The sequence below is a fragment of the Manis javanica genome, chromosome 15, assembly GCF_040802235.1.
Source record: "Manis javanica isolate MJ-LG chromosome 15, MJ_LKY, whole genome shotgun sequence".
NCBI classification, from domain to species: domain Eukaryota; kingdom Metazoa; phylum Chordata; class Mammalia; order Pholidota; family Manidae; genus Manis; species Manis javanica.
Genome location: NC_133170.1, coordinates 43,607,427 through 43,627,258, shown reverse-complemented (window position 1 = coordinate 43,627,258; position 19,832 = coordinate 43,607,427). Strand labels below are relative to the sequence as shown.

Here is a 19,832-nt window from a genome sequence, read left to right as displayed (position 1 = left end):
TATCCATTTTCCCCGTTCACCATCCTGAGGACAGACATCCATTGTGCCCTGGCTGCTTCAGGGAGGGACGTCCCTAACTGGTGACTCAGGGTGTACAACTGGATGCAGAACTCTGCCCTCACCTGTGCCTCTTCAGAGCTGGCCTACCTGCAGGAGCATGACTGCTGTTGGCCATGCACTGGGCTCAATTTAAAAGGCTCTGCCCTCGGAGGGGGCAGTTGGCAGGGGTGCTGAGCTCCTAGTGACTGTGAGTCTAGCGCATTCTGGGGTTCACCACCGGGAAGCCCATGTTTCACAGATATAAGCCATATTCCCTGGTATCCTTTTTGTTATTAATAAAGATATTTTGGCCACTATATACCTTACTCTTTGCCTTCTTAGTTGGTTCAGAATTCAGCAAGGAAGAGGAATGCTCTCTGGTCCTCTCGTATCCTGACAGAATACTTCGAGTGGCTTTAAAAGCTCATATGGGCAATGCTTAAAAAGCAGCTCTATTTTTATCTGTCTCCTCATTCATCTACTTCATGGATGCTAAGTTGAAAAACTGGGGGGAAAGAAACCTTTGAATTTCTAAACCAATAACACTCCTCTTTAGCTGTTTTCTTTTTTCTTTGTTTAATGAGTGATAGTGGGCAAGATGCAGTGGACCACCGAGGAGACATAGTAGGTGTCTCTCTGGAAACTTTCTCACCAATGGGCTGTGAATTAACCTGCCACAAATGCAGCAATTCTAAACACCTGATACAGAATGCTTATGAGCTAAACATTAAGGATATAGGTGATGGTTATCAACCAAGTCATATACTTGCCCTGTTAAACTCAATCTGCTAGATGAAGAAAACACACCACCAGATTGAGCACTTTTTAAAATATAATTTAAAACTATTTGTACCAGTACAATATATTAATTTTACAAATGTAAAATTTTATCAGCTGTTAAAGCATTTGCAAAAACCACACATCCTACTTCAGCTTTATTGCACAGTATCTATAAGAAAATATTAATTTTTAAATTAGAAAACATAAAAATGCTTTCAATATAGAAGAGACAATCTGATTTTAAAGACAATACTCTATAAGAATGTCTACCCAGAAAATAACAAACATTCACAGGATACCAAGCTGGACAGATGCTTCGGCAGATCCAGTACAAAGCACTGTTTAAAAGCCAGTCCAAGATACTTAATCCGAGCTGTATTATTGCTCTTCACAGAAGCCTAGATGCCACTTGAGGTGGTTCTTATACTTAAAAAAGCTGAGACATTTTTCAGTGTGAGCATTCTGAATATCCTCTCATGTATTAAGATCAAATTTCCAACTTAATAGCCACTTGTAGGTTTTTTTCCTTCATGCAGATGACCTCTGGCAACTGATTTTAATGACTATTAAGTGATCATTGTAATTTATTTATGCTGATAGAAAACATCAACTTAAATACACTTTTAAAACCTAGTCCTTTACAAAAATCAGTTTATAAATTTGTATCACAAAAATTAGTGTCAAGACCATTAAGATGGTCTTCATTTGTTTTATATTAGTTGGTTCTCCCAGAGTCAGGATGGCAGATGTCCCACTTTTCTATGTAGTGTTAATCAGGAAATAAATCCAAGCACTAAACTGGAATCCCAAGACAGGTTAAGAAGGCTGTGATGTGATGGATTTTAGTGGGCTATTACTGTGGGTCTACATACCAATATAGGTGTTAAAATACTGACAGCAAATCTTGGTGGACATTTAATTCACCAGACACTGACAATAATCTGAAGATGCAAAAAGAAAAATGTCATATATACATAATCCATGGGGTTGTGGGTATCACAGTAAAAGAAAAAAAATTTTATTATTTAGAACAAGGATTCACCAAATTTGCTACATATACAGATTATACATCTTTCCCTATTAAAGCAGGTTGATTCAATCTTAAGTGTTTTGAAAAGAATGCCTTTGTGGCCCAGGAAATTGCCTTTTGGAACTTATGACCTGCATAAGCAAAGTCAAATATATATCACACATCTGTGTAGAGAAAATAATTATTAAAATAGTGGTTATGCACTTACAAGTTTGTTGCAGATAGACAGAATTATCAAAAACCCAAGCGCTTATAAAAAAGTTTGCATTATTTAGAATTTCTTCTTTAGGAATCAAAGCAGTTGCTCTTCTGGAACTGCCATTTTTCAGAACTGCTCAAAGCACCTCATACTTGATGAGTGTTTTTAAAAATATATATTAAAAAGTCTACAATGAGATATCAAACATCACATATTTCACCTTTTGTGGGCTTTTTTATGATGATCCTTTCCTTAAAGTCCTTCAGAATAAAATAAAAATAAACTCTCACATTTTATTAGAAAAAAAGGGACACATTCACGGTCTGAAAATTTTCTGCATTCCCCCGAATCTTGGTACTATGTGCAATTTCCTCATATACAGGTTTGGAGGAAACCCCTGATCATCTATTACTGAATACTCAGCTAATGGACATGCCATAGAAAATGGACATTAATAGTAGTAAATAGATTAAAATCTATTCCATAAAATAAAAATGTTCTATGACTTCAATTTAAATACATATCTGAAAAGCTAAGAGGAGGTTTGTTTGTTTTTCAAAAGTGCTAATTATTACATTTACAAGTATCTTCAATACATTATGTCCAATTCTTTGTAAAACTAAACCACCTTGCTTTAGGCACACTGCTTGGTGAGTTTCTAAGACGCAGAGGGGGAAAAAAATCACTTGTCAATTAATCCAGCTTCCTTAATTTTACTGAAGAAGAATTTCTCCAGGATATTGGCACATTTGTAGTATTCACTCTCAGGGGGGTTGTATTCTTTGCAATTAGTAAAGACTCGCTGTAAGTCTGCCATGAATAATTTCTTAGACACGTAGTACCTATTCTTGAGGCGTTCACTCATGGTTTTCAGATCTGCACAGGAAAAAAAAATATTAGCAATCTTTGACTCCTTTGAAACACGAGATGGCAAAAATGAGACTGGGAAAGAAATCTATGTCATCAGTTTAATTCCATTTTACCATCCCAGTGCCTTTGAGAGAAATGCATACGATCAAGAAAAACAGTTCTTAAATCGGATGTTCTTTCTTGTGTGAGGGTTTTCTTGTGTAGAGTCACAATATTTTAACGTTGAAGGACCATTATAAATCATCTGGCCCGATATCCCATTCAGCACAAGGAAGCTAAATAGATTAGCAGCAATATATACATATATATATATATATATATATAAATGAACTAAGCACTGTTACTATTCATTACCAATCACACCGAAGAGGAGCAGAGTGGGTGAAACAGTTGTATTAAATCATTTCATTAGTTAAAACCATCAGACTGAACTTTGTTTCACTCAATTCACAGTTGTTTTGGTGTTGCAGAGACAGAACTACAATAGAGAAATGGGTCATAAATACATCTGCAAATGCACCAGGGACCTTGCACATAAAGTGGTTCAAATGAATTTAGCTTAATGTCCGTCACTGAAATAAGAATGACAAACTTTACTTAATGACCTATACTCCAAAGCAAGGAAGCCTTGTAAGACTATAGTAAAAAGAATTTTCTCAATATATCCACTTGCTTTAAACTGTATTATTTATTTTACAAAAGAAAACTCCTTCATCTAAACTTGTAAGAATACAAGGAGGCTTCTTCAGTCTTCACTCGTGGGACTGATGGAATGAAGTCCACTGCAGATTAGAAGATGCTCATGTTTGTTTACTTATAGGTACCTAGTGGTCCCTTAATCTGTTTCTTTCATAAAAAGTCACTGAAGAAATACTTCTGACTAGCAATAACCTGAGTTCCTACTCTATTATCACATTTTCCAGAGGGAAAGAATCTAATGGCCAAATCCACTGCGATTATCATTTAGGAAAACAAATAGATTTATGTGGAACATCCCAAAATATGGAGAAATTTACTTGCATCAAAATCCTAAGTCTTCCATAAAAGACCAAACTAAAAATGGGAAATATCTGCTTTTTCCTATTTCCTTTGACTACAGCCTATCTCGGTTAGAGGTATGTCATCAATTTTCTTTCTTTAATGGGAACACTTTGCAGGGGGAGAAAAATGGAAAAGTGTAAAGATACATAAAAGGCTCAGCAAAGACCCCACTAAATGTTTCACCCACATGTGACAAAGAGATGAAGATATCCTCTCATTTAGTGAAGAAAAGCTATGTAACTGTGCCTCTGGATGCAAAATTAAATGTTTACCTTCCTTCCACCTAAATGCCTACTACGACATGCTGCCTGACATATACTTATAATGCTTTAGAAGAGGTGATCATACATCAATGACAGCAAATATGGGGACCCCATTAAATTACTCTGTTTTCATTCCCACCACCAACTTGGGAATCCTGGGTAAAGAGGAAAACCCTGCTTCGCAATCCCCGTGCGGTAAGAAGTCATTCTGGGCACAGACTCCTCAGACATGTTCTGAATGCCACTCCCGAGATAAAACAGGTTAGATCCACTCATCTCATCTAAAGGAAAGAGTCTTTGAGGGCACAGGAGAAAGAGAAGAAATATCCTTAGAAAATCAAGAGGTGGTAATGGGGAGAAATAGAATTAGTGATCTCTCAGTCTTGTCCTCAAAAATATGACCATCTTAGGAGCAAGACTATACATTTCCCTTTCTTACTTTTTTCTAAAGGTATCCCAAAGAAAACCCCGCTCCACTACAGAGCACCATTTACTGTTTTAATTAACTTTGTCTAGAGCACACCCTAGCCCACCACTGGCCTTGCTCAGTGGGGTCAGTCTTCCCCTCATGAGCGTTCAGCTGTGCATGTGAGGAGGAGAGGCTCACACCGAGGCGGCTCCAAGCCAGACACTCCCAGAAGGCAGGCTGTGAGTGGGCGGGTGGATGGGACCTGCTAGACCTACCTCTGAGGTCTCGAGAGAGCATGGGGACAGGGCCTGAAAGAGAATTATTCCTTGTCCTGGGGTCTCACAAAAGGAGCTGAGGTGGCCCGAGATGAGAACGTAAAGGTCAGTTAAGTTTGGAAATGGACAGAAAGGGTTGTCACATATTTTCTTCAACATGGAAAACAGTGACACCCAAAGTACACTTCCACTCCCAGCTTAGACTCAGTCAGTCCACCCTCCTGCTTCCATGCATTGGAATCCACAGGAACAAGGCAGAGAAAAAAGGGGAAGAATCATGGATGTACATCCACTTCAAGGAGTGGAGACGATGGCAATCGTTATGGACTAAATACATCATTCACATGAGAATTACTGCTCTAGAGAACCTCAGCAAACTGCTCTGTTATTAGGAAACTAATGGTTCCCTGTCTTCCTTCCTCTCACATGCTGATACTTCGTAGCACCAGGAAGAGATCACAGGGAGAAAAGGGACAGAATAAACAGCCTCTCTTCCAACTGGCCACACAGCTGACTGAAAAGATGACCTTTCAGCATCTGCACAATGCCCAATTAATTTAACCTGGGGAATCTCGACAGTCAATTAATCGTTCATTTTAGCATGGTGCAGACAGCAGCAAATTCCACAATTCTACTTTTCTAAAGGCATTTTTTGTTTGATTGAGGATGTGGAACAGCACTTTGGAGTATAAACAGTGACACTAGGAGTATCCATCAAAGTGCATGGAAAATCAAGAACTGCATTAAGTAGAATTTCTCCCCCAAAAGGACAATGGTCAATCTAACGTCTTCTGTATTGCCTTCAAAAATTCTCTCACAGACTCAAAATGTATGAAGAGGACAAACTGATGTTTTTCTCTTTGCAACCAGACAGGTAGACTATAAGCAAGGTCAGGTGCAAACAGCTGGCTTCCTGTCTGGCGCTGTCTGCAGCCCCTCTCGGGCTCCGGCATCTGGCGTGGTAGGTGTGCACGCTGAGAGCCACAGGAGGCCTAACAAACGCGCTGCCAGCTGCGCCTTTCCCGTTTTGCTCTGACCACTGGCGCTCCAGGCCTCGCGCCGTCCCCCGCCCTCACACACCTCCTACCCTACTGCAGGAGAGTACCAGTCAACCTCAGCACCGTTTGCCCCCACACTGACATCCGTCTATACTTAGAAAATGTTAATGGCATTACCCATGGGGAACCTTATAACTTCATAATATCCCGGAGCTTCTGTTCTCTTCACAGGTTCCATGAAGGGCCAAGCGCTTTGATGGCTCTTGGGTAAAGAAAAAAGTAAGGTATCTAATATGGAAATTCCATGTGGAAAATCATTTCAAAATATTTGCATGAGGCCAATGAAAAGCAAACACCCACCTTCACCTGCTGGAGGATGCTCTTGAGCGTGCTGTAAAGCTGGTCAGGGTCTTTGGGCTCTTTACTTGAAAGGAAAAGAATAAACATTGAGGAACAATGATTAGGTTCTTACCCTCTTGCCAGGTGATCCAGAATCCCTTTTTACAAAAACCTACAATTGGAAACATTCCAGAATTTTTTATGAAAACTGAACCCCAACAAGTGTTGTGTGGGGAGTTACAATCAGTTTGTCTGGTACCTCTAGGATGCTGGCAGGGGGAGCAGTCATGGCTACCAGTCCCTCTCACCCAGCACACTTACCTTTTCTCTTTTCCACTCGGTTTCCAGCCTGTCTCTCCTATATGTCAACAAAATTAAACACTGAATGAGAATTGCTCTTGGTCAAAAGAGTAACATAATTAATATAATACTCTTCAGAAATGCAATGAATTATAGCTGTGCCTTAGTAAAGTCTATTCCTGGGAAGAAACTGAAATGAATTGCAGTTAGCTACTTCCTACTACAGCCAATGATATGAACATTCCCAGCACTGACAACATTTAGTGTTTTTAAAGCGGGAACGCCAGCTTTTCAGAGGAAAGTATGACACATAAAGGTGTGCAGTACTGTGGGCATGGATGTACTTTAAACTCCGAATCAATTTTTGGCTAATCATCACGTGAAAGACTTCAGCTGAGCTGTTATTTTAGGTTAGAACAAGCTCTGTTCTGGTCTCTGTTTTGTTTGGCAAAAACCCTGCTTGTAATACAAATGGTTTAGGGCAGCAGAAAGAAAACACAACCTGGAGTTCAGTAGAACTGGAGTTGATGCCTTGCTCTCTCCCTGAAAACTATCGCACCCACGGTAAGTTATTTAGCCTCTTTGCCTCTATAGTTTATTCATCTATAGAACAGAACTCTAAATATTAGGTGATATTACCCATTTTGAGATTAACTGATGCATATAGAAAACAAAACAAAAACATAAGATTACCTGGTACAAGGAGGCATTCAGTGATATGGCAGCTAATATGACCTTAACAGGGACAATACACGGAAGTAAACTTTCTGGGTCTTTCAGGGAAAGTAAGAGATCTTGTAATAAAGAAATATATCTTGCTCAAATAATGTACTTTTTTTTCTGTAGTATTTCATTTGTTTGATTTTTTTTTTTTTTTGGTTATTAAATCCTCAGTACCCTAGAAGATCTCTTAGATTTGAACTAATGACTTTTGATCTATAGAAACAGCTATTTTGTATAAATTAATTCAAAACAACTCACCTCTAACATACTCACAGATAAGAACCCTTGGAAAAACTACTTTAAAATAGGGAACTTGAAGCAAATTACATGCTTTCTAATCATCTTCTTAGACGTCTCGGGAAACTAATTTAGCCAAGCACAGATCCATGCAGGTTACAATCATGACAGCCATGAGATGTGGTGCACACAGCAAGATGTTTGGAAAAGACTGGAAGCAGGCTGCTCCTAATTCTGACAGTTTCTGGCCATGTGCCACTGAAGGTTAAAGGACTTACCCATTCTGAGACTCAATTTCCCCATTTGCAAAAGTGGAATTCCCCTGCCTACAGATGGTACTAACCCAGCACTTAGCTTCAAATAGCAGGCTCTCAGTAAATGCTGGATTACTGACAGCTCTAACAAGAGGTCACCTAAGTTCCCTTTGATTTGTTTGCATTGGGAAGTATAACAGAAAAGCATTTGCTGCTTCTTAAAAGACTAAAAATAACACAAATGCAGACAGTCAGGGCAAAAAGCTTTCCGAATCACTGCACTCCGGTAACTGTTTCAAACATATCTCATGGCATTACCAAAAGATTTTGCTTTTAAAAGGAGAACTATACATACTAATTCCAGGAATGCTTTCTATTGGAATCTGTCGAACTCCATCTTTAAAACACGAAAGTCCAGGGTATACTTTTCGAATCTGGGCTTGTTTTCTTTCTATCAGCTTTTTAATGATCTGCAAAGCATAGAAAGAAAATGTGTTTAGTGACAGACATCTGTGGCTGCAGTCAAAGTCAGCCAACCTAAGGAGTTGTTTTCCTAAATAAAGTCAGAGGGGAGAAAAGGGAGAATGCTATTTACCAGCTAAGACATGAAAAATATCCTATGACACCATGCGTAGCGAGTGTCATGCACACACTGTCTTTGAATACTTTGCCCCTGGCCATCCAAAAACGCCAACATTGAGAGAACACTCTGCCCCAAGGGCCCACTGTCCTCTTCAGCATAAGAGCCAATTGTTTTGTCCTCCGTACAGTAGAGCAGTGGTGGGTGACCCAGCCACGCATCAGAACTTCACTTCCCAGGACCAGGACATAGTGGAGAACAGACAGGGCAGGGCTCAAAAAGTCCCAGAAGCCTGGAAGGATGGCCTTGCTATTATTCAAATTTTTCAAGGCTGGAGGCCCTGTGTGCACTGTTCACATCAAAAAAAGCTGCTCCTCGGAGGTAAGGCAAACACAAACTCCTGTGGTGGGCCAAGACCGACTAGGAATTCTGAGGTGTTCATGTTGTAAAACAACTCCTCCTGTGCTGAGGTGACTATTTCCTAGAAGAGTGCCATTTTCCCTTCAAAAAAGAAGGAAAAAAATCCCTCAAAAATCGCCATCCTGAAATCAGCCATCTCAGGTGAATTTTGGAAAAGAAAAAAAAAATCAGTAGCAGCCACGAGTAGAATTCATAAAGGGAAACAAGGTCTCGTTCCTGACTGCTTCATCTCAAACATCTCGCTGGAAAATGCTACGACGACAATACATAACCTTAACAATTAAACAAAGAAATTCATAAAATGAATGGGACTCGTTGCAAGTTGCAGAGCTCCAAAATCGTGCAACTATAGACTATCTACTGTTAAAAGAACATATGGGGTGTGAACAGTTCCCAGGAATGTGTTGTTTTAATTTGTCTGATTTTTCTCAAACTATTCAAATTCAGTTAGACAATATCCATCATATTATTGATAAGTTTTCACAAATGCCTAGGGTACCTAACTGGTTTTCTTGGTTTCACTGGATATGGCTGGTAATTATAGGTCTGCTTTTGTTATGCAGCTGTATTCCTATTCTGTTAATGTGTGTACACAATTTAATTAGTAGTTTGTTAAAACCTATACATGCTTATGTTACTCTACAAGAAATTATGTCAAAGAAATAATCAATCTTCCCATGTTTTCTTCCGTCTGCTACTTCTATAGCTTTTCTTCTTCCTTCCTAATTACAACCCTTTAGTAGAATTCATGCCTCATCTCGAAAATTACCGAGTTATCATAATTCTTCCAAGTGGTAAAGATACCTCAAGACAAATGCTGGGCATAGAAGCCACAGGGCATAAATCTGCAAAGAAGTAAAAAGCTAACCTTTTCAAAGAATATTGCTTCTCTCTCACTTACCAACTTTACATTTCCCTGTATGGCCCCAGAAGATGGCTGGTTAGCCAGAGACGGGTAAGATTCCTCAAGGAAGGAACAACCTAAGACAGGCACAGTCACAGGGGGGCCCATCAGGTGAGAAATCAGAGATCAACAGAGGTGAGGCTTAGAACCTCACCCCACCTGTTTTGAGAGAAATCTTCTGCATCCATGGATGTTTTGTTGCCCTTGTCTAGCTTGGATTAATACTTAGTCTATAGGCACAGACCTGATCATCTACATTTGCCCTCTTACAGCACTAAATTATGTTTTCTACCTTTATCTTGCATCTACCTACCACTTCAGCATTTTATTAAAAAAAAAAATAAGGGAGAAATGTGGGATTCACATATAAATCAAGTATAAAAATCAAATGAATAATCATATCTGACTTGATTGTTTATAGTTCATGATGCATGATCAAAACCGAAAGTTTCTGTGATGACTGCCCTTGCACTGTTCACCATGTAAGAACTTATTCACTATGTAAGAACTTGTTCACCATGTAAGAACTTGTTCGTTATACTTCAGAAGATTGGAGACTGTTGAGAATTAGGCTTGGGGTTGATTAATGATTGTGCATTGAGTCCCCTATACAGAATTTTATTGTTGTTAACAACCATTTGATCAATAAATATGAGAGATGTCCTCTCAAAAAAAAAAAAATGAATGGGGCTCGTGAAAGTATATTCCTGGTAAATCTAGTTCAGTGCTGTCCAGTAGAAATACAATGCAAGAAGACACTCATATGATTTAGAAATTACCAGCAGCTGTATTTTTCTTTTGAGGGTAAAAAGGAACAAGTGAAATAGATTTTAATGATATATTGTTCCTGAATCCATACTATCCAAAATACTATCTCTGCAACATACAATCAATAGGAAAAATTGTAAGATAATTTACATTCTTTTACTCATACTATGTCTTCAAGATCAGAGTGTACTTTGCAGTCACAGCACATCTCAACTTCAAGGAGCCACAGACCAAGCGCTCAGCAGCCACACGTGGGTAGTGGCTGCAACTCAGGAAGGGCAGCTCTAGAGGGATGACATCCCTTCTCTGGAGAATGGACACATTTTAATTTCTGCTCCAGTCCAATTTTCACCTCCCTAGAAAACATCTTCACTTCCCCACCATGTCATCATTTCTCTCTCCTCAAAGCCACCTCTCATTCCATTGCTGTCAGTGCAGTCCTCCCAAATAGAAAATCTGGGACACTACCCATCGTTAATAATGTCCCTAAGTCTTAGTGTGTCTTCTGACGAAAACCCACATTGCTTTGCTTCACCCTTACTTTGCCTTTTCCAAATTCAGTGCCATCTATTCTCACACGTGGATTAACATTTAGGACCTATCCCTACGTCCCAGCCCGCAGGCACCTGTACGTACATACACACTCCTGCCTGCTCATGGCCCAGCGTGCTTTCCCCAATAGTGGCTTTTGTCACCCACACACCTGCAGTCCTAATTGTTCATGTGCCCATGAATCTACTTATATTGGACTCTCAAACTTGGCTTATGCTGATGGAACTTATGAGGCTGTCCAGTGCAAAATGCATCCCCTAAGAGGCCATCTCAGATGACGGTAAGCCCCTACGGATGCCCCTTTCCTTGGGGTCAACACCCACACAGCAGTTCTGGGCTCCACCTGGGTTTCTCTCTCTACCTCCACTAACCGCAGCTACAACTTACTTGACATTCATATGCTTTTAGGGGCTCAGAAAGTCCTCTGTACATTTACTGTGTTTGTGCCCATCAGTCCCTTCCTTCCTCAAGAGGGTTTACAAAGGGAATAAATGATAGTTCTGAAAAACATCTGAATTCTGTGGAAGATACTCCGTGAATGCAAGTGTTTTATTACAGTGACTTCAGATCCCTTTTTTAAAAATTTAGATTAACAGCTCCAAGCAGGCAGCATCCATTCACTGGCATGTGCTAGAGAAAGCTGGGCAAAGACGGAAGGAGGGAGAGGAGACGGAGAAGGGAGGGAGCATGCTCTTCTAAAGAGTGGATGGCTTCGGTCAGCTCCAAGCTATGGCTCTGCCCTTTGTGCAGCAAGAGCCAACAGATCTGTGGTCTAGGAGCTTGTGGACCTTGCCCCGGCCCCCTGCTCTCAGCCTGCAGGGCGAGGTGCACTGGAGGCGGCGGGGAGAAGGGGGCTGAGCACCGGGAAGGCTCCAGTTGGTCGGCGGCTTCTGCCGCTCACCAACGAGCTGCTGAATCCGGTCCTGCTCCTTCCGCCCCAAGAGAACAATGAAGAAGGCTAGCCCTTTAGAGAGAGACAGAGAGCAGCCTGCTGCGCTTTTATTAACTCCCCAAGTACCCTATTTGGAATCCTCTCTTGGGCTGACATCTCCCACCAAGAAACAACAAAGGTTGTTTTTATTTTCTAATTTTTAAAAAGTCCTTTTGCTCACGTTCACGGGAAGCAAAAGAACCGGTCTAAGGAAAAGGACAATGCTTTCCGAGCACCTGCTGCGAGGTGGCGCTGCCTCCGGAGCTCGAAGTCGGCGGTGTCCCTGACGCCTGACAAATAACTAAGCGCTGGAGTAAGTAGAAACCAGAAAGCAAAGCTAGTTTAAGACAGATGTCTTTTTTAGTTACTTGCTAGAAATAAAGGTACCAGAATGCACAACAGAGGCATGACATGGAATTGATCAGGATGACACAATGGCAAACTCCTCCCCGTTCTGAACTCCAGGGAGCAGGGGGGCAGGGGGAGATCCCCAGCGGGCCCCACACACAGCGGTCTTTGGAAATGGCCTCTGGGCACTCCCAGTGACCTCTTTTTATGGTATTCTTTTCTGTTGGAGAGACGAATTAAAATTGCTGTGCAGTCAAATCTATCAAAGTTTCCTACTTCTCTATCAGTTCATGTGCATAAATAAAAGACTCCACCCCAAACCAGGTAGCAAGTCACTTAATACCGAAAGGGTAAGGCCTTTCTGAACTTGTAATGTAAAACGAGGCCTTAATACACACTAAGGTAAATGTCTGTATTAGATGATGAACAATGGAAATTCAAGCTGGAGTGAGACAAGCTCAAAGGAGGAGCCAGAACACAGCTGACCTGTTTCAGTCTGTGTGTGTTGGGAGAGGGAGGTGGGTGATAGATGAAGATACCACGAGAGAAGGTTAAAGCGTCTGCACTGGCCTTTGGAGAATAGTTTAATGAAAGAAAGAGGTAAATTTGGGAAGGATGCTTGAGGCCAGAATGTAAAAGGCCTTGAAGGTGCAGTTTGTATTTGTCATCACATTTTACAAGTTTCATTTTTTACACCCATGTAACACGTGTTGGCCCTCATAGGAATCAAGGATACCTTCAAAGAAGCAGTAAATAGCAAACCAATCACAGCAAACGGAGATGATGACACCCAGCAGCCCGCACACACAGAGCCCAGGAAGACACGACTCACCCCAATGAAGATGGACCTGTGCAGAAGGAACACGAGCCAGCCGTGAACTCACCTCCTTCTGCTTCTTAATGATGACAGAAAACTCTGTGTATGGGATCCGTGGATTCAGTTCACATCCCATTAAAGTGGCTCCTTCATAATCCTTGATGTAGCCAACGTATTTGGTCTTAGGTATTTTAATTTCTTTGGAGAAACCCTGCAAAAAGCAGGTAACTGCATTCACCTGGGCATTGTGCATCAAATACCTATTGAGTGCTAACTATGTGCTAGGCATCAAGATTTGCTTCTTCTAAATTCTCAGATTATTCTGGGAAGCATTAGTGTGAAACCCTGTCATTAAGTTCAAAAACATCAAAAATCAAACTGTGTAAATAGGAAGCAAGCACAACACAAAAAAATAATCTTGGTAAAGCACAAATAACACTAAAGAGTTTTTAACAGAAACAGCTTTTAAGTAAAAATAGATTTAACTTTGCATTAAATTTACAATTATTCCTAAAGTGGAGTGGGGGTCCCAGGATTCTCAACAAAAAGATAGCTAACATTGATCTAAATTCTGAAAGAGAAGCTCCTCAAAAAATAGAGCAATCAGAACTTTGATGTTGAGGAAATGAAACCCATGCTTTATAGGCAAAAATCCTGCAGACTGTCACAATGTATGGTTGTTTCAGTGACATTAATGCTTTGCAACATATTCATTTACATACTTTAATCTATAGTAACACAAGGCTACAGGGTATATGTTCATATATTTATAATATAAACACAGTTTTTCTTACAGTGTCTATTTTACTTCTTTGCAGAAAATTACTTGGATTTCAGAATTATTCCTAGCAGTTTCCTGCTTTCCCTTTCAGTCAAAAAAAAAAAAAAATTGCTTATTTTCCAAGCAATTATTACCATGATCTTCAACAAGGACAACAGACAGCACTTTAAGAACTATGGCTGAGATTTCTTGTTTTGCAACGTAGTTACAGCCTAGGAAAGCTGACACTCAAGCCTTCAGTAAAACAACCCCACTGAGTTCTCCCAAGTGAGTTTCGTTATAAAAGTCACAAATACATCTCAAGAATGAGAAGGAAATAAATAGGAGATTAATTATCTGACATCAGAGTAAGGAAAACATTCTAGTCATATAAGACTTACATAGAAAAAGAATTTAATAGATTTTATGTAATAAAATCTTTAAAATTCTGTACATTAAAAACAAAACCCAAAGCAATGTTGAAACAAATGACAAATGGGGGAATAAATCATAAAATAAAAGGTTAATATCCTTACATACAGAGAGTTCTTATAAATCAATGTAAAAATAAATATTTTAATAGAAGGCCAAAATACAATGAATTGGCAATTCAAAAAAAAAATACAAAGGATCAATGAACAAGGAAAAGTAAGGCAAGCCTCATAATGATCAAATAAATGCAAACATACACAATTTGTTACCTAGGAAAGAAGTGAAAGTATATTTTTCAATTATCAAATCCTTTCCTGAGCCCCCTTACATACTGCTGACAAGTTACAGCATTTGGCAGTGCATAACCTTAAGTGTGTCTGGAAGCAATTCTACTTCTACACACTTATCCTGAGCAAATTACCATCGATGAGAGCAACACTCACACTCACATACATACACTCACACACAAAAAGCCCCTAATGTTCCCCAAATGTGGTGTATTATATGACAGAATTTCAGAGAGCCACCAAAAAAATAGTAAGAATATAGTTATGTGAAAAAGTCAAGTAATTAAATTACATGCAGTATAAGCCAATTTTTATTTACACACACACACACACGAATACAAGGAAAAAAATATTAGAAGGGTATATACCAAACATTAACAGTAAAGTTCTCCAGGTGATAGAATTATAAGTAATTTTTCTTCTCCTCTTTCTGCTTTACTACATTTTCTGAAATTTGACAATAACTATACATGACTTTTGTACGCAGAAAAGAAAACAAAAATTTAAGAATTATAAAGGACTATTAAAAATATACACAACTAAAGAATAACACAGGGCTAAAACTGCTAGGAGAGGACCAAGGTGGCAGCCATGCTTCGCACCTGTCTATGCTGTAGACCAGGACTCTTTGGGACCCCTCATAAGCTTCAGAATTTCCTCTGTATTATGTTATATAAATGGAAACCTTCCAGGGACTGCATCTATTTCACTCAATCCTGGAGAACTCTACTCACCCAGCACTGGGAATTTCACCTTAGCCTGGAGATAACATATTTTTAAATTGTCAGAATGCAACATTATATTTCACTTATAGATGATATTCATTCATTCATTCAACAAGTGTTAATTTAGTTCTTATTTTGTGCTGGTCATATCTACTCTAGTCTCAAGCTGACTTCTAGCTTAAGGTTTACAAAATAAATGTACATCCTCCTTATAAGCAGAAAATTCTGGGTAGGTGGGGCAGGGGGGTACTTATTTGGATGAAGTTACCTGAGTGTATAGTAAGAAAATGACAGAACAGTGTTGTACTGTGAACAACCTACCTGTTTCTTGAAATACCCAATTGCATATTCATCTGCGTATGTGAGAAAGTTCAGGATGTCGTGTTTTATGTGATATTCTTTCAGATGATTCATCAGGTGCGTCCCATAGCCCTGTGTGAAGTTAGTATACAGATGTACGTTAGCTTCTGGAAGAAAGACATTCCTACAGATTCTCTGGGACATGTTGGCAAAGTTAGGAATTGGCACTTTGATATTTTTTATCAGTGTAATATTAACATCCTTTCTTGCATTTCTGGACTTTGAAAATGGGCTACAAAATTCTATAATTCAAAATCCTTGAATCAAGATATAATCATCATGTGAAAATATAAGTTTCTGGTTCTTTGAAAATAACATACCAAGGTTACAAGCTGCTACTTCAACCCTAAGGATTCCCCACTGAATATTAATAAAGAAGTTTGAGAAGCAAATAGTATGATTTCTGCTTATTTTGAAAGTTTCTATGAGCCTGATATGAAAAGAGCAATGTAAATGGAAAGTCCTAGTCTCTACTAGAATATTAACTAATCCAAGTGTTTCCTGTGTATTAGACATCAGCAATCCTTCTAAAGAAATATATCACCACATATGTAGAATTTCCAACTTGATCATATCAGACCTTCCTGAGCAAGTTCTTGGAAGCCCAGCATCTCTGAGCAAGCCAGAAGACGGCTGAATGAGAAATAGTGAACAATGTTGAATACACTACAAATGAAAAAGCAATGTAGAAAGCTTAGAGGAAATCTATAAATTTAAAGTGACTGTTTTAGACCCTTACAAAAAGAGGTGAAAGTAAATCCAAGCATCCTGATACAAACCTCTTCACATGAATATTTTAGCATTTGGTGGCCCACCTTCCCAAGAACTCTAATGTGCTTACAGGTATGATCTCATGGAACTGTACCTCAAGGGCAGAAGGCTCTTTGGAAGTCATTTGGTCTGACTCTACCCCATGTGAGGCTAGAAGTCTCTTGCCATTTATCCTGAAAAGGTGGGCTGCTGGACACCTCCAGTGTAAGGCGATCACTGGTCATTAGCCAATTCATTTGCAGGCACTGTTGTGGTTGGCTAAGTTCTTCCTAATGTTCACCTGCGATCTGACTCCTTGCTTTTTCTACTTATTGGCCTTAGTTCTTCTCCGAGAGGGGAACAAAGACTTGTTCCTGCTTTTAGCAACTCTTCAAGTCCTTGAACATTACACTCTCATTCACGTCCGTCCCCACCTCCTAAGCCACAGAGTCTTCAGTCGCATCTCACGGGGCATGATGCTCATCAGTTAAATCACTATTTTCAAGGCTCTCCCCTTAAACCAAAGCCCTTCTAAAGCATGGACCCCAGGACCAAGCATAATAATCATCAGGGGATGATCTGTCCAGTAAACAGGAAAACAGTATTAACAGCTCCCTCTTCTGAAAATTATCCTTCCATTCATGCTGCCCAAGGACATTTTAGCTTTCCCCAAACATACCACAATACTGACATATTGTGAGTCTCAACAACATGTGGATAAAAAAAAATGAAATCTCTCTCTTCATGATAGTAAAATTGGGAAGATAAACATATAAACACATGATGACAGTACAGAGTTGTGCTGTTCTATACGGTAGCCACTAGTCACATGAGGCTTTTTAGCAACTAGAATGTGGCTAGTCCAAATGGTAACATACTATAGTGTAAATACACACCAGGAAAAAAATATGTCATTAATAACACTTTATACTTATTACACAATAAAGTGACAATATTTTACACGTTAGTTTAAATAAAAAATATCAGATTTCTTCTTTCTTTAACTTTTCTTAATATGTAAAAAATATAAGAGATTTTTGTATTTTTTTAATCTGATGGAGATTTAAAAATTATAGATGTGACTTGCACTGGAGGCACACAACATGTTTCTACTATGCAGCACTGACACAGAGTGATGTATTTGTACCTACAACAGAGAAAAATTTGGCTGTAAGATATTTAAGGGATAGAAGAATGTAAGAAGGAAAAGATGTTTAAGTTAGGCCTCAAAAGAGTTTGTCAAATGGAAAACAAGGTTAAGAAGATGGATTGGAAATTTAAGTGGAAGGAAAAATAAACCTACACATAAGTATTATAAAAACATGTAAGAAAGTGGGTTGATACCCTAGGAGTACAAAAAGGCTTCTTAAAGAAAATGTGAAATGCAAATGCATTAAGGAAAAAAGATTGATTATTAAGTAGACTACTTTGAATTTTAAAGCTTCTTAAAGATATCATAAGCAATTTAAGATACATACATCCAAGTAAAGACAAATTGGGAGGGTATTGTTGTAACATGTATTATAAATATTTAATTTCAAAAATACATAAATACCTTCTATGGGATCAATAGCAAAAATGAGATAACCTAAAAGGACAATTGTCAAGGGACAAGAACAAGCAATAAATAATAGCAACCAATATAAAAAAGGCGTTTGGCCTCAGTGGTAGTCAGAGCATTCCATCAGTAGAGGCACTATTTCATTCAACAGTATGCAAGCATCTTTAAGGTTGATGGTACCCAGTGTCAGTAAGGATACAGGAAGTGGTACTCTCCCAGGCCACTGGTAAAAATGTGACTTGGTCACAACCCCACTGAAAAGGGCAATCTGGAAATAATTTTTCAAATTTATAATGGCCATATTCAGTGACACAGCAATTCTAATTTGCAGTGTCTAGAAAAATATATCCAGACAGAGTACTATTTCAAATACATATAAATGTCTTCAACAGGAAATGATTAGAGGACAAAATGCTAAACAAAAAAAAAAAAAAATAGGTCTGTGTCGGCCCTAACAGAGACTTTGGCAAGGATGGAAATGTTCTTTATCTATGTTACCCAATAAGGCTGCCATGAGTTACATGTGGTTATTGAGTACTTGAGTGACGGAGGAAGTGAATTTTAAATTTTATTGAATTCTAAATGATTGAAATATAAATTTAACCACATATAAGCTGGGAGATCCTTAAGATATAACAGGAAGTTTTTTTAAATTATGTACAGTATGAATTCTATTTATGTAAACAACAAAACACATGGTCACCCTCTTATACACAAGTACATTTCTAAGTATATAATCAGTAGAAAAGCCCCTAGAAGGATGCTTTCCAAACTGACAATGGCAGAATGGCAGGGGAAGAGGAAGTAGGATTTTTGCTTTATCTGAAAAATCTATCTGTATACGACTTATGTAATTTAAAATTATTTTTAGAGAAAAATGAAAAAAACACTGAAGAAAACGGTTGGCTTGTTGGAGGGAACCGCATGTGCGTAAGAATAATGTCTAGGGATTGGTAAGAAATGCTTCTAATGAAATTCACTTTAACATAGATGTTGTCGAAGGAAGACAACGAGGCTTTTGTTGTATATGCCACCTTGTAAGAAGTTAACAGGACTGCAAATTTTTTCCCCTTCACCTACAAGCCAGTGACTTTACTCATGAAGAAGAACATTGGTTCTTTTGTAAATAGCTTCTCAAAACCTGCATTAGATATTTTTCATCAATGGCCACTAATTTATAACCTCTCCGAAGAAATTTTCCAGATTCCAAATGCTTTCATGTAGGGGCTGTGTCTTTTAACCTGAATCTTCTCTCTGACTGGCAGGAGTAGCTTAAATATTTCCTTGGCTAAAGAGGCATTAATAAAATTAAGCTATTATATGAAATGTTTAGGTTTTCACCCTGAACTATCTCCCTTGTTTGTAGGTCTTTATTTTTAGCTGTTACCAAAAGGATCCTTTTCCAAATCCATCTGGTAACTTCTGTATTTATTTAAATATTTCCTATGGTAAATAATTTTTAGCTAAGTAAGCTTAAAGTTGCATGCAATATCCAATCCAAATAGTTCTTAAATGACAAGATATTCTGAAACCAAGTGAGGAGCTTCTAGTAAATTCACATGTTATCTTGTGTGTGCTTTGAGTAAGGTAAATTCACATACAAATCTTATTTAAAGCACTCACAGGAATTTATATGTGAGCTCAATTCTCTGAAATGAGTGGATACAAATGTTAAAGTATCATTTAGCCAAGATTTTCAATATATAAAGTAAAAATTTTAAACCTTATAAACTTGCTGTTTTTTGACAGAAAGCACTCCCAGCACTAGCAGACTCACCCATTCTATTCCGTTTTGAAAGACTAACCTTCATTTTTTAAAACTATAGTTTCAAGTCACTTACAAGAAGTGCCTTCTTTTTGAGTTCTTCCTCAGTAGTTTT

General features: G+C 38.6%; 1 protein-coding gene across 4 annotated transcripts in view; it reads right to left on the bottom strand.

Moving 5' to 3' along the window:
- Positions 1 to 858: 858 nt before the first annotated feature.
- KAT2B (lysine acetyltransferase 2B) overlaps positions 859 to 19,832 on the bottom strand; it is a 96,849-nt gene continuing 77,875 nt past the window's right edge. For 3 of the 4 annotated variants that reach the window (XM_036996278.2, XM_073223614.1, XM_036996280.2), the window contains 7 exons: positions 15,603 to 15,713; positions 13,145 to 13,288; positions 8,113 to 8,227; positions 6,565 to 6,601; positions 6,265 to 6,328; positions 6,082 to 6,166; positions 859 to 2,924 (listed from right to left, as the gene is read on the bottom strand). In XM_036996278.2, the coding sequence (XP_036852173.1) occupies positions 2,731 to 2,924; positions 6,082 to 6,166; positions 6,265 to 6,328; positions 6,565 to 6,601; positions 8,113 to 8,227; positions 13,145 to 13,288; positions 15,603 to 15,713 (750 nt within the window). In that variant the 3' untranslated portion in view covers positions 859 to 2,730. The remainder of the gene's footprint in view (positions 2,925 to 6,081; positions 6,167 to 6,264; positions 6,329 to 6,564; positions 6,602 to 8,112; positions 8,228 to 13,144; positions 13,289 to 15,602; positions 15,714 to 19,832) is intronic. The other variant, XM_036996279.2, reaches the window with a different exon arrangement.